At 44.4% G+C, this 19828-nt stretch overlaps 1 protein-coding gene across 6 annotated transcripts in view; it reads right to left on the reverse strand.

Annotated features, from left to right (window-relative positions):
* The window catches only part of IQSEC3 (IQ motif and Sec7 domain ArfGEF 3), a 75761-nt gene that overhangs the window by 34921 nt on the left and 21012 nt on the right, over positions 1 to 19828 (reverse strand). For 5 of the 6 annotated variants that reach the window (XM_085049422.1, XM_085049421.1, XM_085049425.1 and 2 more), the window contains exon 2: positions 9132 to 9212. In XM_085049422.1, coding sequence (XP_084905548.1) covers positions 9132 to 9212 — 81 coding nt within the window. Of the gene's footprint in view, positions 1 to 4578; positions 4776 to 9131; positions 9213 to 19828 lie in introns of all 6 variants that reach the window. The other variant, XM_085049426.1, reaches the window with a different exon arrangement.

Here is a 19828-nt window from a genome sequence, read left to right on the forward strand (position 1 = left end):
CTTAGCAGGGTCCAAAGTGCCTTTTCAGTTTATTTCATTTCAGTGTTCCCTGAGGACACCCATGACATATGGTGAATGGGTTCATCAGAATTCAATGAAAAAAAAAAAAAGGATGAGACAGGCTTGGTAATATATTATGGGATCTTTTCAAGGTTCAGAGATTTCTGACGGGCAGGGGGCCTGAGTGCAAAAGAATTGCTTCTGATTTGCTTCTAAGTTCAGGTTTTAGGGTGATTTGGAGGCATTGCTCTCTGGGAGTCTGCTGGAACTGATGGAAGGCAAAAGTCTCTCCTGCCAGAAAGGCAGAGAACTTGGAACTTGATCTTGGCAAATCATCCCCTGCCAGCCAAGCTGCAGCCTTCTCAGACTGTCTCCCCCAACAAAGACAAATATAGGAACAAGATTCTGATTTTGTCTACATCCACATAACACCTTGCAAAGCAGTGGCATCAAGCCATCTTCTCACACTAGTTTTACCCAAGAGGAATTAATGGTAATTAGCCAAGCTCATTACCCATCCTGGAATATATTACTTGTTTCATAAAAAGGCTGGCACACACACCTGTAAAATAGATTTGACAGTATGGTACAGTAAATATATTGGAAATCAATTAAATGTAACATCCTTTAGCACGGGCTGAAGCAGGCAACATCTTTTCAGCATCACTTCAAGTGGTTTTGGTGAGATGTACATTAAGCAGACAGAAAATGTAATAATACTAGCAAGAGCCTCTTGTCCCACAGGGACCAACACACCAAGTCAGGGTGTTCATTTCAGATTTAGTTGTGTGATTCCCACGTTGTTGTGCCTTTTGCTGTGGATCAGCACTACAGGAACTCAACATTTCTGCAGCACCCCATGCCCTCCTGGTGGAAAGATGATTGTCCAGGTGTCAGGCTGGGCGGACAGGCTGAGGGCTTGGCTCTCCCTGATGGATTTCAGCCACCAAAGGACTAAGATCCCTGCTTTTCCATGGAGGCAGAGAATGGCTTGGAACAGCTAAGTTTATTAACACCTCACTTTATGAGAAGTGGTGTTCATGGTGTGCTGTGTTGGGTGGTGTGGCTGTCACAGTCTGGGTGACACCTCAGAACGGCACTTGGGCCACCTCTCCAGCACACCCCTCTTTCCTCTTCCCATCCATGCCTCCTGTGTCACCAGCTGCAGGAGCACAAGGCTCAGCTTAGGCAGTGGAGCTCCTTTCTGAGCTCCTGTCCCACCTTGGGGCTCAGCACCCTGGGCTGGTGGCCCTGCTATCTCTGCAGGTTGGTCACAGGTCCCACAGCCTGTCCCTGCACACAGGGCTCCTTGTGGCTGCTCCAAACAGGCACCTGTGCTTCACTGAGGTGTGAAGAGCACCAAGTGGACACCGAAGGCATAGGAGGCTCTGCAGGGTTTAATCACTTTTATTTTAACCCTGGACCTCTCTTGCCTCTGCAATGTTTGGTAAACACGACCTTTTAGAGAAGGAAGAAACAGATGGCATCCTGCATTAGTGTAACTGCCCGCTCAGCACCCCGGGAAAGGGAAACTTGGCTTCTCAGCAGCAGTCTTGCTGCCACTTCGAGTCAGATCTCTTGGCTCCTCATCCCTGAGGCAGGTTTGAACATCACCAAATCCGCTGACAAAAGCCTGCCGGTGCAATCATGCAGAAGATAGAATTTCCCTGCTAAAATGAGATGAATTCAGGGCTGGGAGGCAGCAGAGTCTCTACAAGGCAAGGAAAGCTTGCATGTTCCCTCAGCCCATTGTTCTCCCCATCCAGCTGTGAGCTGGGTGAGGGACACAGCATTTGTAGACCTAGGCAGAGGCTTCTGCAGTCTTCTTTTTCTACCTGTTGTGATGGACTCGAGGCTGGGCTGCACCTTTGGGTTCCTTCCTAAGGGATCAGTGTCATTGATTTGTGAAGGCAGTGAGTGAGCCACTTCACAGGAACATCGTGGTGTAACTCAGATAAATTTTGTTTCTATCCTCAAATATCTCAGCTAGTTCATCTCTTGTGATTACTGCAGCCCAGCAGAAGGTCACTGCTTGTGTCAAACCAGTCAGAAAGAAGCCTGGATCTCCTCAACATAAAGAGTAACACAGCCTCCAATCACCATCCCCCTCAATCCAGACAATCCAAACAGCATTCACCAGCTTTAGGAAATCAGATATTATCCAGATTTCAACTTTGCCACTGTGTTCAGATCTAGGTTCTTGCATTGCCCTTTGGCTGAAGACCAAGATAGAAACAGCCTGGTTAGCATTCCTTCCTCCTTTCCCCAAAGCAGTGACCACCCCCACAGCCTTATGCAGTAGGCACAAAGCTCTACTTTTCCAGTTTTTAACCTATTTTGTCTCTGCTGCTTCACTTACACTCTGATCCACTTCACGTCACATTTCTTCCCTGAGGCCCCATTCCTTTTTCTGTCTTTTTTTCCATTCCAAGTTGGAAAACAGGATGACTTAGCAACTTACACATTTGGTCACACAGGCTCCTGTTTCCCTAGGGCACCTCAACTTTTCTTACCTATGAGGAATGGAAATTTTTCCCACCCCTATTCTCTTTACTCAGACATGGATCTTTTGGGGCAAGATCATAAAAAACCCATGAAGTTTGCCTAGACTCAACCAATCCTGCTGTGTTATTGAGCAGTAGCCTCCTGGCTGGTGTTATAAATGGCTTTATCCCTGTGGATTGCACCTTCCTCAGTGGAGGATCTAGCCCAAAATACTCTATTTTAGGACATTCTGTAACATCCTTATCAGATCCAGCTGTGCTGTAACAGCACAGAGACACTTGTGTAAGGGAAAGAATCAAGGTGCCAAGCAGAAGTGGATAAAGCTACTAAAATACACTTCCAAGTGATGTGGGCAGAATTAGGTTCCTCAGTCTGTAAGAAAAATCCCACTGAGCTCAGGTCCTGTTTTTGCCTTTTCACTTTTCTTCAGGATGATGTTTTTTCAAGGAAGATGGATAGCCTCCAGCTACTTTCCAGTTTGTGAACAGGTGAGATGACAGTCCAAAATATCTCCAACTTTTTTCATGCACTCCCTCAGCTATATAGGTCTGTTTGCAGAACCCAGATGGAGTGGCCTGAGCACCTCTACAGCACTTCAAACTCTTCAGTCCTTCCTGAAGCACAGGAAAGCCTGCCAGGGCCACATGCAGGAGAAGGAATTCTAGTGTACAGGGATGCTTTTCCAAGGGGGGGAGCTTGGTGTACCTGAGCACAGAGCCTGTCCCATAGGGGTGACCAGAAAATGAACCTTCATAGGAGAGAGTTAGTGTTGCAGAGCCCCAAAAAGACAAAAGGCCTTTGGATTGACATCACACTACAAGAAAATGTGTAATAAAAGGCCACAGTCTCATTGTATCACTGCCAAGGAATGCTGGCATGAACAGGATTATTCCAGCCAAGGGACCTGCTCATTTATCTCCTGCTCATATGTTCTTGTTCCCTGCAGTTTCTCCTTTCATTTATGCTATTTTTTATCTTCCTGCTTTTCCTGCTCCTTCTCTCCTGTTATTCTTCTCTGTACAGTATGTCTGCCATCCATTTTTCTTACAATAGCACTGTTATATTTATTGGGATGAGTCTGTCTCTCTCTCTCCTTGACTCTTTTTCCCATCTCTTTGCCCTATCTGTCTCTGCCTTGTGAACCATTAACAAGCACATGGACAGAGAGAGTCCACAGAAACCACCTGTGGAGTTCACCAGAGCTCACCTTAGGGTACAAAAGGTGTGGAGTGGCTCAGTTTGGGGAGTGGGTGCATCCTGGCTGATGCAGAGCAGGTCAGCTGATATTAGCAGAGGATTAGGACGAATGGAGTGAGCTCCACCACAGCCCATCTGCTATCCCTTTACCAGCCGTCTGTGCCCTTTTTCTAGTGCTAGATACAGGATGATTTCCAAGGCTGGCATGGCTTCTTCCCATGCATATCTGTAGCATTATCACACAGAAAACACAGGATACAGCAGGGGTTTCTGTTGCATTCCCCTGGTACCCAAAATTGCCATGGTATGGACAAGGGATTATTTGCAGTATAGGAGAGAGAACATGAGGATCATCTGCCAACCAGAGTGAATTGCCTGGTATTAATGCAGCTAACTGATCTCAACAGCTGTTGAAAGTGGCTCCCACAGCTGTAAGGTTGGCTATCATTGATCCTCTTTCCCACATCATTGTGGCCCAAGGTATAGCAAGCACTGTCACATGTGGGAGAAGAGTGCTGGAATCCAAGTCCAAACTCCTCTAGGGCTGGACCCATGTAAGCAACAGAAGCAACTGGGGAAAACAAAGGGCTGGCAGTACACATGGCCAGGAAATGGTTGGATACAGCTTCAGGCTCTCAGAAAATGTGTCTGATGGGCATCTTTGCCATTTCAAAATAGGATACTTCAAGCGTGTTTTCTTTGGCCTCTCTCTCCTAGCATCTTCCACCTTCCTGAAGAAAGGTGTTGACAGAGGCAAGCAAAGCAACCAGTGTGACAGGGAGACTCCAGATTCCACCAGAAATGTTTTTTTTTTCCTGTTGAAGAGCCAATCTATTCCTCTCTTAATTTCCCCACCCTCACATTCTCCACACTTGCCTGAAAGTAGCTGCACCAGCTGTTGGAGAGGAGCAGGGAAATGCCTGTGAGGGAGAGAGTGCCAAAATGTCCTGGTGGAGCTCCTTTACAAGACTGAGACGCTGCATCTGAAACTGCCCTCCTGTTGCTTTGGATGCTTCCAGAGAGAGCCATTCCTCCCAGGTCATAGTACCAGAAGAATTGCCAACTATACCTCCCTGCAAGAGATTCCCAAGGTTGTTGGTAACTATGATGTTAAGGAGGTTCTCTAAAACATTTCTTGCTTATAATCCTAAGTGTTTCTATATTTGCCCTAAATCTACATTCACTAAACCTCTTTGTGATTCTTGGGTTCTTTCAAAGCAATTGAAGCTGCTAGTCCTCACTGTACAAAGCACCCATAAAAAGTGAGGAATCTGCTCACTGACAGTCTTAGAAAGAGTTTAAATCTAGATCTAGACCTTACTCTTTGCCCACTTCTTTGTGTCAGACTGAAATCCAAACTCTGAAAACTGCAAGCTGGGGGAATATTTATGTGAACTTTGCTGACCCATCTCTGCCTGTTTGCAGCATCCCAAAACCTCCAATGGTACTATCTGGAACAGCATTATTAAGTCTATGGGGAGGGAAGAATAAGAAGTAGATGAGCTGTTAAGAAGCAGAAAAAAAAAATCTTCTTTTCATGCCCATGACCTCAATAAGGAAAAGAAATGAGAAGCACAAACAGGATGTGCTAGCAAAGCAGAAATGTTGCTCAAACTTATCTGTATTTTTAAAACCAGCGCTGTGTAGGACTTTAGGGTGAGTGAAAGAAGTCAGACTGATGAGCTTTGTGTGTGGTCATTTGTCCTTAGAATACACAAGACCATGGCATTGCTTTGCAGTGCCATGTCCACATCAAGATTGACCTGGAGCCTTCCCCATTAAGAATCAGAGGAGAATTCATCCCCCATGGACCACTAATTGTAGGAACATGCACTCCACACTGCCAGCCAGGGGCCAATTAGGGAGAGCTGTAAGGCTTGTTTAGGTGGAAGGTTATAAATCTGGTTTGATACAGAATCATCATTGTGTTTCACACCCAAGCCAAAGCCACTGAGCAGCTCTGAGCTGAGGGGAAGCACTCACCTCCAGATTCTATATCCAATATCCTGCCAGCAATCGTAAATCAAAAATTATAATTTCCCATTTCATGGACTGGATTCCCATTTTTCCTGTCAGGCAAGGTCAATCTTTCACAAGTTCAGATAAAATTTTGAGTAGCTCAGTTGTTTTACTGTAATGCCTAAAGAGCTGTTCAAAGTCTAAACTGCAATGAGTTACAATTTCATTGGTCCACAACCATGAAGTAAACAATTTGCCAGTGGCATTAATAATGTTTTAATCCCAATCTAACCATCAGTCTCCCTACTGGAAAGTGTGAAAATACTATGGGAAAATATGAACAGAGCTTGCCCAACTTTCCCATAGATGTTTCAGATCCTAGTCCTTCTTCTCAGCACATCCAAACCCTTCCAGAACATTGCTCCCTCTTTCTGAGAAAACTCATCTTCATCTTAAAAGCATGTCAGGTTTTATCTGTACTTCTTCCACAGTGCTTCAGCACTCCACTGCCAAAGCAGACCTGCCCCTGATACTTAAAGTTTGATGCAGAACTTTTCCCATCACAGGAGGAGAGGTGATTTTCTGCTGATTTCCTATTCAGCACCACAGAGGCAGGCTTCGAAAAGCCTGTGAAAGGCAACTGAATGAATATACTGTTCCCTCCAATTGTGACTCCATCATTTCCTCTCATTACTCTAATAGAAACAAATCTTTCTCATCTCAGCCCTATTACCTCACACAAAGGAAAATGGTATGTAATCCTGTTAGAGCTGGGCTGCTGCTGGACACATTTTAAGGTCATTGTTCTGGGATGCCAGTCTCCACTGTATGTGACTGGGAGAAGTGGGAAATGCAATTACTAGGCTATTCAAATCCCTAGAATGAAACCCTGCCATTAATAGGCAAAAGCCAGGGAGAAAAAGAGCCGTTGCTTTATGAAATTACAGGGTTTGGCTAAATTAGAGTCTAATCAGCACCTCAGTAAAGGAGCAGGGTTAGCTCCTACTGCCATCCCTGGAGTTTCTTCATGTCACTCAACCTGGTATTTGGCATTCCCAACGGAAACCCAACCTGCAAGATGGCTTATGGTCATGAAGCCAGTGATGTACCAGTGCAGCAGAGACAATGGTGAAGGATTTATATTGTCCTTTGGTAAAGAAAAGCCCTGTTCAGGAACAGAAATCTGCCTGCTGCTGCCATCACCTCATCCTGTACTTTGGCTCTGAGTTTCTTGGCAGAATTTGGGATCAAATCTGTCTCTTAATATTCATGGCCTACAGCATCAGTCTTGCTAATTGCTGGTGCAACCCAGCTAAGCAGCCAGGTGGGAAATTTGCATTGCTAAACTCATGGAGCTGCAACTTCCCCGCAAGGAATTCACCCTCTGGGGGAGAGAAGGGGCCTAGCTCTGCTTGTGGCAGTCAGTGAAGCAAAGCAGAGCAAGATGAGTGGGAATAATCTTGACTGCCTCATTGAGTTGGCTTCTGTTGAGTGGTTAGACACTGACATGTTCCTAATCATTGCCATCCATGGGAAGCCAAGGCGTTTTTAGCTGGTAGCAAAGAAAGAGCCAGAAATCTTGCAGAGAAATGTTAGGGAAGACCACACCAGAACAACAGTGACCATCACAAACCATAAGCAGAGACAAACTTTTGCCCCAGATCGGTCCTGGCAGCCAACCTCCTTCTCTTATTCCCTGCATTTTCTTCTCCTGCCCCTCTCTTGAGCTGTATGGCTGCTCCTGCTTGTCTCTCCTGCAGTCAGGCAGACACTCATCTCACTGTTTGGCTGTCCCTCTTTGTCTTCCCCTCCTCTGCTGTGTTCTCCCTCACTCCCAAAGGACTCCTGTCCCACAAGATAGGTTCCTGCTGGAAACAGAACCATTCTGGCAGGTCCCAGACAGAAGGGATGTGGGCTGAGGTGCAATTCCTGCCAGAGGAGGAGAAAGCAGCTGATCACCACTGGAGTCTCCAAGTCCCTTGAAGAGCTGAGAGTCACTTCCCTGTTTATGCTCTTTATTAGTCCCTATTCTCTTTAATCGGCTTAGACTGATGAGCCGAGGCAGCGGCAGGGATCAGCCAGGCTGTTTAATTAAAGGATTGCAGCTCAGCCTTGCAGTTTGGGGGTTTGTGTAAATGAGCTCCAAGTACATTATTTAATCTGCTGTGCAGAGAGGAGTTGGGGCATTAATGAAGCAAACTCTAATTAAAACTAGATGGCTGATGGTTATTAGTGGCATCAGTTCTGACAGGATTTATCTCATTTAGGGAAACCATCAGGAAGGGGAAAAGAGAGAAAAAACCCGAGCTGGTTTATCAGAATTCACAACAGCACCACTTGTGACTTGCTGTCCATTCAGCAGGACTCAGAAGAGCTGCACAGGGAGTTCCTTTGCACCAGGCTCTCCCACCAGGAGCCCTGATGATCCCATATTTAGGGATATGCTTGGCTCACCCAGGAGCTGATTGCCCATTCAGGCTGGCTGACCCACACATTTCTGTCCTGATTGACTTTTGTTCTGACTTGGTTCAATCACGAACCTGTTCATGACTTGAGAAGGGTGACAGACTCTAAATTATAAGATGAGCTTCTCCTAGAAGCCTCCTGAGCATTTCCAGAGCACCATATGGACATCAGCTCCATGGTAACTCTGTGCTTTTCCTTCTCTGCCATTCTTTCCCTTCCTCACCGTAACTTCTGACATGAAGGAAGCCCATGGCTGACTGCAGGACCTGGCAGAGACTAGGAGATGTTTTATGGCCAGCATAAAACTAACTGGTGAGTTTGATAATTCTCTGTGCCTTTTTCTCACCTTCAAACAGCCATGGTGGCTTCAACCATCTTTATTTCTGCATAGAATATTGTGTCACACACAGGCAGATTCAGGACTGCTACTGAGGCATTAGAAATGGCAAGAACATAAGAAAGTCTGGGGAAAAAAAGTAAGGAATGCATGAGGCCTGCAGAGCAGGACAAAAGGCATCAAATGGACAGGCACAGATCAGTGTGAGAAGCCCAGATGCACCATGCTACAGGGGTCATTGGCATTCAGCCCCAGTTCAGAATTTCCTGACTCAGACTCATCTTTGGATGCCACTTGCCAAACCTCAGAGTGTGAGATAAATAACTGGAAGGAGAAGAGTGAAGCATGTGCATGCCAGTGTCACATACAGTAAGAAGAGGTACAAGCATGAATGTGGGCTGATGGAAATGTTTGAAGAGAGGCTAAAAAAACATTTTGTGTGTGTGAGTGGAAGCCAGAGGGGGTTTGCAGGCAATTACACAAAAGTACAAACAGTAATCTTTGGGAAGGAAGAGAGGGGGAGAGCAATGCTGGGAACATGGGATGTAGGGGAGGATGGAGGAGGATTGGCATGTGTAACTTGTGAGCTTTGTCTGGGGCAGGAACATCAGTGATGGATGATAAGGAAGCAGGAAACATAAAGGTCTTTCTGGCAACAATTTCCCACCTTGGTGAGGCGTCTGGAGATGAAGGTTTCTGCTCTGCATCAGCTGCTGGGCAACAGAACTGGTGTAAAACAGTTTCATTCCTGCAAGAAAAAACAAACCACAGTGGGTCAGTGTTCACTTCACTCAGCAGAAAGCTCAAGGGAGAAAGCTTTTTTTAGAGCTTTTCCAAGGGGACAGGGACTCCCAGTGATGCTGAAAGAGTAGTTTCATTATTATATGGACATTTTGTACTCCAAGGTGGAGGGGAACAGAGAGAAGGGAGCTGACAGTTCTGTTCCCTGACCTTACCTGGACATCAGTCCTGATGGAACACAGGAAAACAAAAGACTAAAAATGTGTTAATTGGATAAGAAAGACAAAAGAATTCACCCAAAGAAAGAAATCCTAGAGTAACAGATATTTTGACACTGGCCTCTCATCTCCATTAGATAAGTTTATTGCAAGAAATCAGTTATGATATTTGGTGTCTTGAGCTTGGTGCCTCAAAAGAGGGACACCAAACAAAGAAATCCCTGGAAAATTACACCCTTATAACCTAAACTCCCCCTCCCTCATGCAACAGTCCAGACCAACAGAATTATTGAAGTCTGGAATCTCCTTGCTGTTGATTGATTTGCTGTTTTTTCACCAAATAGTTGCCACATGCTCATCTTCACATCCTCCTTACAACAGTTTCAGTGGAGGTTTTGGTCACTTGTGTAGCCAATGTGTTTGCCACAGTTCATATACCATGATCTATGGGCTGTCCACTGTAGCTATTAATTTTTAAGTGATATTTAAACTACAGCTTTGTCTATTCTAACTGTTATTAATGTACAGAGTGTTAGCTTCAAGTTTCTCTATAATCCATCCTTGACTCACACAACAGAGCTTTGTAGTTCAGATAAAATTCAACTTGCAGTCCAACAATTCTAGCTATTTATGGCCACTAAGTACTTGGCTACCTTCAAATAATATCATTTTTTCAACACTGAATTGCACACCAGAATCACAATACATGCAGCTAGCTTAATAAAACAAACTGCTTAGTTCTCCACTTCCTTGGCTTCCAAGGTATTCTCAAAAGGAATCTTTCCTTGGAAACAACAGGACTGGCAGGAGAAGCTCAGCAAGGGAAAGATTGCTAACTTTACCTCACTGACCTCTAATCATGTCCTCAGTCTCTGCCTGTGCTACACAACCTGCAGGAAAAGATGTTTGTGTGGCATATAAAATTCACCTCCTGGCCTTCTGTTTCTGAAACCACCCAGCCCACATCCCTTCTCTCCTGCCAGGCTGCTTATTGTTGGTTCTCACTATGTTGTTTCTAATTTAAACTTCCCAGGTTGCATGCAGCTATCTGAATGATGTGTCCAAAAATTATTTGTGTTCTCTTTTCACTGAAGTAGGTAGAGGGATCATATTTGAGTCTGTGTTCAAGCAGGCTCACACAAATACTCCAGCTCCTACATCCTCTCTCACTGCTCCCAGCTAGAATCTGTCAGGAATTTTCTGAAAACATTTCAGTTTTGCATAAAAACCAACCTCCACCTAGCTCCAACCTCCTTTCAGGGAGTTGTAGAGAGTGATAAGGTCCTTCCTGAGCCTCCCTTTCTCTAGTGCCATCAGCTGCTCCTCATAAGACTTGTGCTCTAGAGCTTTCAACAACTACCAAATAGAATCTTAAAAAAATAGATACCCCATATTTGAGCCATTTCTGATCTAAACATTTCCCTAAATGAACTCCACTGTTCTATGCTTTTATTCAAACAGCAGATGCACAACTTGAATTCCTCCTTTTGAAGAAAGCAAATAAGAGAGAGGGAAAACATAGGGAAAAAGAGGAAGGATGAACAAAAACCTGAGAAATAGAAGCTTATCTATAGATTAAATGCCTTGCTAGTTAATTAGCATGCTAGAAACACAAAGAAGAGTAAAAGGGAAACAGGGAAAGGAATTGTGGTGTAAAGTTTCAGGACTTTAGGCTCAGTCTCCTGTGGGCATTTTAAGAAAAAATCATCTCCCAGATCCTTGTCAGAGAATCAGCACACTGAGCACTGCAGCTGCAGCTCCTGTTCTGGGAGAGTTGGGTGCCACAGGTGAGGAAGGGGCTCAGGGGGAGGAGGAGGAGGAGGCATGCTGGGATAAGGTTCCCAGTGTGTGCAGGAGCAGCAGAGGACAAGGGCAAGCAGAGATGCAAAGGGAGGACTGAGAACAGCCTGAGCCTGTCAGTGCCTTGCTCCATCTAGCTGGGATGCTCCGCAGGCAAGGATTTGACAGTCCAAACCTATCTTAAATGCAGAGATAGCTTGGCCCAGGAGTTACCCATGCTGTCAATTGAAACATTAGCCCTCTCTCCTCTGAGAGAAAACAGCTGACTGAATTTTATTCAGTTGTCTTTAACATTGCTCCTGACAAGAGGTGTCCTCCAGCCAGCTGCCTGCAGCCTCGACAGGGGTATCTGTGAATGAACTGTCCAGCCACAGCAATTCCTGCTCTGTGATGAACTTTAGAGAGGCTTGTGCCAAACCTCCTGGCTAGCACAAGCTGTCTAGTCAGCTCAGGAGTTATCTCTACCTTTCTGGCTTCTCAGAAAGTTGGACTGTGATGCAAATGGACCCCTGACTTGTGCTGCTTTGTTCTTACAGCTATGCATCCCAAGGAGATGAGCTCCTTTTCTCTCCAATACTGGCACTGTAGAGGGAACAAGAGCTGAGGTCCAAGAATTGAAATTGAATCTATCTCTGTAGATACCTAGCTTGCACATTACATGGCCAAAGGAGAGCAAACTTTCCTAAAATTCCCTTAATGCTGTATCTTCCCTTTGGACAAATACTTGGGGTTTTCTTTCTGTTCAGTCAGTGTTGCCCCCTAAGCACCAATGCCCACTAGTTTAGCAGTGATGAGAGCTGTCTTGAAATAGAGCTGCCTGTCTGCTGAGAGCTGTGTCATGGTAAACAAGCCTAACCTCTTTTTGTTCTCCTGCACCCCTACAAGAGCAATCCCCCAGCCCAGACAGCATATGGAGAATGGTGGTGCTCCCTGCTCTCCAGCAGTCAGCTTGAATTAAACATCTATCCTGTGTGGTCTGTTCCCAGAGATAAAGAGCAGCTCTGTGTTTTTCTGCATCAATGGTTTTAGACAACAAGAAATGCCAAAACAAGACTGAATGAGAATTGCTCTCACTACAAGAGCACAGAGTGTGTTTCTCTCCACCATGCTGCAACACCCCTGCATCCCACTGCTCTGGTCAGTTGTGTAGGATTGCTGGCTTGCTCCATCAATGAAGATCCCTGTGTTCCTCAGCTGCCAGTGCTTACTAACCTCTGGATTCTGATCCTTGAGCCCTACTGGCCTGCATGTCCAGCAGCCTTGCCCTTGGCCCAAGTGCACAGCAGTTCACAGAAATCTGACAGTGCTGAATCAAGCAATGTTCTATCAGCAAATAACTAGTCCAACTCATGCAGCCTTTCTGGTTTCTCTTTAAAACTCCACCTTTTGAAGAAAAGCCAGAGGCTTTGACCAAAAGTCACTGTTTGTAGTGCTGGGTTTCTCAGCTTTGCTGAAGTTTTTTGCCACTTGTCTCTATCTTGCCTTTTTTCGGATAGCTGCCAGGAGAACAGATGGAGTCACAGAAAATCTTGGCCTAAGAGGGGAAAAGATTAAAGGCAGAAAGAGTCAAAGGAGAACCGATTTCATCTCAGATGAAGTTTTACTGGCTGTTAAGATGAGCACTGGAGAACCACAAACAGGAGCTACTTAGCAATGCTAAGTTTATGAAAGGCCAGTTGCAGTCTCCTGACTCCCCCAAAATGTTCAGCTCAAAGCTACATCTACCTACCAGCTGAGCTGAGACACAACCTAGCTAAGGTTAGCTGCAGACCTTACTCCTTCTCTCACCTCCCTCCTGTGATAGATCTATTTTTGACTCCAGTCAACCTGGAACTGAGAGTTGAAGTGAGGTCTCAAAAAAAAGCACTGTTTCCAAAAGAGTACTGTCTAACAACTAGCTGTTTCTCCTCACTTCTTCACTCTTCACTGCAGAATATCACTACAATTTTCTAGCTATCTTAATTGCTCATCTCAGTTGTAGGGCATTAGACTGATGTTTTGGGGGCAGTTTTGTATGGCAGGGCTCATATTGTAAGGAAACATACAGGATTGAAAATAAATATAAAAGGCTAAAAATCTTTCGGCATCACTATAATTTTATTTTACATTCCCAGTAACTACTACAATCCCAACCTAATTGCCACAGGGATGAAGGGATCAAGCATTTTCTTAACTTATTTCAGACCACTGCCTGTCTAGCTCTGCCTCTAACTCTCCACAGGCTTCGATATCTAGTTAATTGTATGACAAAAATGAAGATGTGTCTAGATTTCTAGATTCCAGCTCATAGCTCCTACCTGAAAAACCAAACTGAAGAAACCCCATGGCAATGGCAGCACAGTGGATGAATATTTAACACACACAAGCATGCCCAGCCTCACCAGGATCCATGAAGCTCTTCTTTCAATCCACCTGAGTGCTTATCATCCTACAGCTCTTTAGCATTCTCAAAGCTGTTCTTCCTTCTTCTCTCCTCCTCTCAAAGTCATGCTAGGAGGGATGAAGAGGGGGAGAACTTGCCAGGAGCATCTATTCTGTCTGCTTGCCTGCCAAAAATGAAAATATCAAATATGTTTTGTAGTCTGGAACTTGGCTTGCCTTGAGCATCTCATGAGCGTTGGAGAAAATGTCTTCTTCCATGATGTTTCTCCATAAATTTCATTATCGAAAGATCAGCGCTCATCCTCTAAAACTTGCTTAGCACCTGCTTAATCATCATCTTCTTTCTCAGTGCAAAAATTGATTTTAAGTCATACATCCTCTGCACAGCATTACTATAAATTTCTTTTTTTTAGTGCTAGGGGATGGGATGAAGATGGGATTCCCATTGCCAGAGTATTTACAGTTTCTCGCTAGGCTATGTCGATTTTAGAGACCCTATAAAATATCTTAAAACAAATTGCCCTTGCTAGTATAAAATACCATATGCATTCACTACTGTTTGGAAAGTGACAATCCAGGGTGACACTGTGACGCAAATGTGTGTCTTTGAGCTACTGTGGGGTTTGCAGAACAGCACAGCTTGGAAGGATAAGCACAAGGCACCGTGCTGGGGAAATGGAATTTCCTGTGTTGGAGGAAGAAGGTCTGAGCCAATGCTGCTGTGATCTGATCTTTTTTTGGTTAACTCGTTGGGTGACTATAACAGATATGTCAAATGTGCCATTCATTTATCACCATCTGCTTCCAGGCATGCAGAGATTAATGCCATATCTTCCTGAACAGTTGGTTTCTCAGCTTACTTTAGTCCATACAAGTGGCAGGCATTTCTCCTGTACATCTTCACTTTTACCTTGAAGAAATTCTTGGGGGAAAGTGTGGGCATGACTGGCAGGTGGGTGCACGGGTTTTGGAAAGGAATTGTGGTGTTTTGCACTGATTTCAGTGTGAAGAACGTGACCAGCAGATAAATATGTGTGGATGTGTACAAAGAGGTTCTGAGCATGTAGTGATAGACCCTCCTCAATGTCTTGATTTTAGGATCAGACTCAGCAATGAGTCTGGGAGATGCTGAAAATGAACTGTGGCCTCGTGTTCTGGCTCTGTTCCTCTGCCATGGACCTAAGCACATGGTTTTCTCTTGGTGACAGAAAGATGTCACCTGTGAATTCCCTGTATTCACTGAAAATTGCTGCTGGCAAGTCCATTTTGTTACCCAGAAGCACTTGAAGGAAATCTCATCCATTTATTAAGTCTAGCAGGTGTGGCTGGGCTAACTACCAGGTTTTCCTACATGCTAGAAATGGGCAAGAGTGGAAAAAGGAATGGGACATGAATGGGACATGCTCAGGAATCAACTGCAGGGGGAGAGTTCCTGCTGGCTTCTGGGTCCAGTTTGACCAATATCTCCTTGTGACAGCCAGAAGAACAGCCTGGGACCAGGTTTTGGACCCACTTTCAGCATTTCTCATGCTAGGTGGGGCAATATTTTGAGTAGTTTTGCGGCTCTTAATGCTTCAGCTACGATGGGATGAAATAACTTTCTCAAGGTGAACTAAGAAGGATAAACTGACTCTCAGTGATCTGTAGACTAACTGTTATCATCAGAGACAGTCTAGATGAGACAAATTGTCATAGAAGGAAACCTAACATCAAATATCTACTGTACAAAGTTGGATCCCAAAGTTAAACACAATGTTTAACTAATAAAGTTAAATAATTTAAAAATAAAAAATAATCCTTTGCTTTGCCTTGCTAACAGGGAAAGCAGCTACTGTCCAAAAGAGCAGTGTGATATTCTGTGTGTTCACATCTAATTGTGTGCAGGGGAACCTCTGGTGACACAGGCAGAACCCACTGCAGAGAGCAGAGGTTTTGTAAGTTGTAGCCAAAACTGTATTTCAGATATTCCATGACTAGGAAGCTGCTATAAATCCAAAGCATGTGTGAGGGGGAGTTTGTGTAAGTTCCTGAAATAATTTCCGCTATATAATTACCATAAACAGAAGTTGTATCAATTAATTTCTTAATAGAAAGCTATTTTTCCAAGATAACACATGACATTTTCCAAGACAGCATCCCTCCCTTCCAACTATTTTCAATATCATCATTTTTTTTTAAAGGTTATATATGTAATGGAATAATTGCATGTCAGCAAATGCATGCTGATAGTGATCTTCTGTAGTTTGAAACATCTTTTCATACCTCCTCTATTTTGCACTGTGCAAAGGCCCTTTCTTCTTTGTTCAAATAATAGATTTATAACCACATAAAACGGAAATAGCTGGCAAAAGCTCACTTTTAATTACACTGATAAGCATTCTCCAAATCCCCTCCAGTTCTTCATATAATAATTATAGTTTGTCAGCCTAATACCAATGAGTATGTGGTTCTTCTGAAGAGATCCAGAACAAGCACTCTGCCTCAATGCTCTGCTAGCAAAGCAAACACCTTTTTTCTTCTCTCCTATTTTGGGCCAATACGTATGAACACTATAAAAAAGCTAAGGCTTGTGTTAGTGGAATTGGCAACGCCTTTCATAATTACTGGGACTGTGAGATATAAACGGAATTTAGGTCTCTTCCTCAGTAAGAATAAATTATTTTTACTTTTTGAATAAGTGTCAGAATTGGACTCAGTAAAAGGGTTTTTATTATGACTGAGTATTTGATCTGTTTTTAATCAGGCTTACACTTTTTACTGGCTTCTCACTCACATTTAACCCTTTAGGACAGGAAGAAAGCCCTGGAATTTTCCAGAGGCTAAAATCAAAGTGTCTGTAGCACTGGAGAATGACACACAGCTAAATCAAAGAGTGCTGCTCAGTAATGCAGAATCTCATAAACATGCAAATTAGCTGCATCCAGGGCTCACCTCTGAGCTCTCTGTGCACCTTGGCAGCACTGTCTGCTGTGGGGCTGTCCCTGGCTGGCCAGATGTGCTGCACAGCCAGATGTGCAGCTGGATCCCAGCACAGCACGACAGTGAATTGCAGCAGCAGCTAAAGACAAGCTGAAAAGCTGGTTCCCACCACGTTGGGCTGATGCACTAAATGTCAGTGGTGATGTTATTCTGCACACTCACCGAGGATTTTCAGGATTGTTCTGTGCTGTAAATCCTGCTGCTGAGCACTGAGCTGCTCCAGCTCTGCTGCTGAGGCTCGACACAAAACTTTAACAGGAGGAATGCAATTGAATGCAGTGAGGAAGAGCAGGGCTTGGCTTGAAGAAGCTGCTTCAGACCCCTGGTTTGGAGCCTTGGCTGTGGAAATCCAGTTCCTAGCACACCTGCAGGGATCTGGGGCTGCTGCATCAGTGACACTCACAACTGAAAATGGGGTGGTTTTGTGACAGGGAAGGACCACAAGGAGAATTGGGAATGCAGAACTGGACTTAGGCTGCTTTGTGGCACACACCAGGCTAAATTGTGCTGTTCCCTGATGCTGGAGAGCTGAGTTGCTTCTGCTGTGGGAGAGGAAAAGTGCAAGCCCAGTAGCAGAGCTGACTGCAATGCCTCAAGGGACAGATAGCAATAGTCACCACTGTTTCAGGGGAAATTTAATTTGCCCATTTCCCTTCCACACACACCCACATGCTTCCACCAGGCCCTTGGCATATGGAAAGCAGGCAGTGTTTGAGGTTGCTTGTGGACACAGCATCTGGCTGACACCAAGAGCAGCTGTATTTGCATACATAATTGCCCTGGATAGAAAATACCATTTGGCACCAGTGCAAATGGGGAGAGGATGCAACTTGAATGCTCAACACATGACCATCACAGATACTCTTTCAGTTAAGAGGAGATTTCTCAGTTTCTTGAGGCTTTATAAACTCCTGACCTTGCTAAAGTCGCAGAAGAACAGATGGGATTAATGAGGTGTTCTAAGATTTGGAAAATCTATGGAAGTCGTTCCCTTTGCCCATCTTAACTGTTCAATAATTCCTGAGATTTATACCTAGTAGGACATACAATGTTCTGCCAAGTCAATTTATCAAGACAAAGACAGTTTAGGTTAGTCTTCGTCCCAGGAGTTAGATTATTTTACACTCTCTCTGGTGGAGCAGCACTGGGAAAAAATCATCACAAAGATGGAGAAGGCATCTCTTATTAACCTTGCATCTAATAATTGCTCATCCATGCCCTATCTCAGCAATGAGATACCAATGCCAGCTAACACTCATATATAGATATATACCTTGCCAAAAGAGCAGTGCTTCAGTCAGTGATGACTACAGGAACCCACACAGCCTGCACCTGCAACCTGTAATATGCACATTCACCTGGAATTAAATGGATCTCTCTGCAGAGCCTTATTCCAGCTAACTTGTGCCTTGTGGGGACTCTTAAATGCTGAACCATTTCACTTAAAAAACCACTACTGTTCTCTATTTAATGAAGCTTGGAGCTTCCCACCATGTGCTGGAGTCCTTTGTTTCCTTTTCTTTATTTGGAGAAAGAAAAAAAATATATACGGTATAGTTCTGGAAACATAAACATAAGATATTTATCTCTATTGCAAGAGCCTGATTTCTGCAGAGATGTTTCAGGAGAGTTTCACAAACAATTACTTGGAATGAATTAATTAGAATTCAGAGTGAGGAGCTGTGGGATTGGTTATATTTCTGCTGCTGAAACAAGATGGCTGAAGCAGACCTTTTGAACTTTGTGGTTCTTACAGCTGGGCAATCTCCTCTACCAACTGAGATTTAACAAATTTGCTTCAGCACCCTGGTGCCAGCAGGGCTGTAGCATAAGCTGACACCATGTGGCTCAGCAGAAGCTGGCAGTGCTATTTGTGCTTTCACACTTCAGCTGTGAAGAGACATCAGCGATGGTTCCAGAGCCTGCATGCTGGGATGTGACAATCCTTCCCGTCTTGGGAAGAGGTGACGGCACTGGCTGGAGCTGCATCTGTGGTTACTTTAGCACTTGGAGCTGTTGAAATCTTAATTCTTGTGGTGAACACATTCTGCCCAGACCTTAGCTTAGCCTTGGATGCTGAGTGGTGGGGAAATTGCCCTTTTGGCAGCAGCTGCTCTGGATAAAAAGTGTGTAGTGCATGAAGAGATCCCAGAGCTGCACAAAAGATGTTGTGAAGGGACAGTGAAGCTTCTCACATGAAAAACAACCTCGTGAAAATAAGTTTTGAATAAAAATAAACTTCTTGGCCACCCGGGCCCACACTGGCTCATGTCCAGCTGCTGCTGACCAGCACCCTCAGGACCTTTTCTGATGGGCAGATTTCCAGCCATGGTGCAGCACTGCAGGGGTTGTTGTCACCCAAGGAGAGGACTCAGCACTTTCCCTTGTTGAACTTCACCCCACTGGTTTTGGCCCATCAATCCAGCCTGTCCAGATCCCTCTGCAGAGCCTTTCTACCCTCCAGCAGATCAACACTCCCACCCAATGTGGTGTCATCATGCTTTGCACCTTTCTGCAGAATGACCAAATTCTCCCACCCTTTTAGGCTTGTTGAAGATCACCATCTCTTTCATTCCAGAGTGATTTACCAGAATAACTGCAATATATAATACATTTCAGACCCCGTTTCTACATCCTGAGTTACCAAGTACTTCAATTCCTTTAACTCTAGGAACAACCTCTGCCATAACAATTTTACTCTTGTGTCTCTACACTAACACAGTGCTGAGACAGTGTAGATAATATTGCTACTTTTGACCCAGCACAGACAAGGCTCAATGGAAGAGTATGTCTGGATGTTCCAGCAGGATGTTATTTTGGAGCCTGCAAGCTCTTAGAATAGCAATATTTTTCCTTGCCAAAGTTACGCTCTTGAAATAACTTGAGTGGAAGAGTCTGTCTTTCTCATTAGGTCTTATGATAGCAGGACTTGGATTCTATTCCCACACTCACTTCCAAGCAGTGACCAGCTCTTATTTGGGTGGAGACAGATTTTCCCATCTTGCAGAACAAGTTGCACACAGGTTGGAGTCGTGGTTAGGCTGCACTTGAATGGACCATGTTTTTCTAGCATTAATTGGGATTTCATAGTGATCACTGCCATAGGACAGCTCAAGTTTCTTTGCAAAACAGTGTGTATAAAAGGCATCAATAGAGGAAAAAACAGAGTTTTTTTTGGCTGCCTCAGCCATGGGGTAGAACTCTCGGCCATGACTCCATGGCATGGTTCAGGTACCATTGTTGA

This window comes from Lichenostomus cassidix, chromosome 1Ab, assembly GCF_008360975.1.
Source record: "Lichenostomus cassidix isolate B80296 chromosome 1Ab, HeHo_3.0, whole genome shotgun sequence".
Taxonomy (NCBI): domain Eukaryota; kingdom Metazoa; phylum Chordata; class Aves; order Passeriformes; family Meliphagidae; genus Lichenostomus; species Lichenostomus cassidix.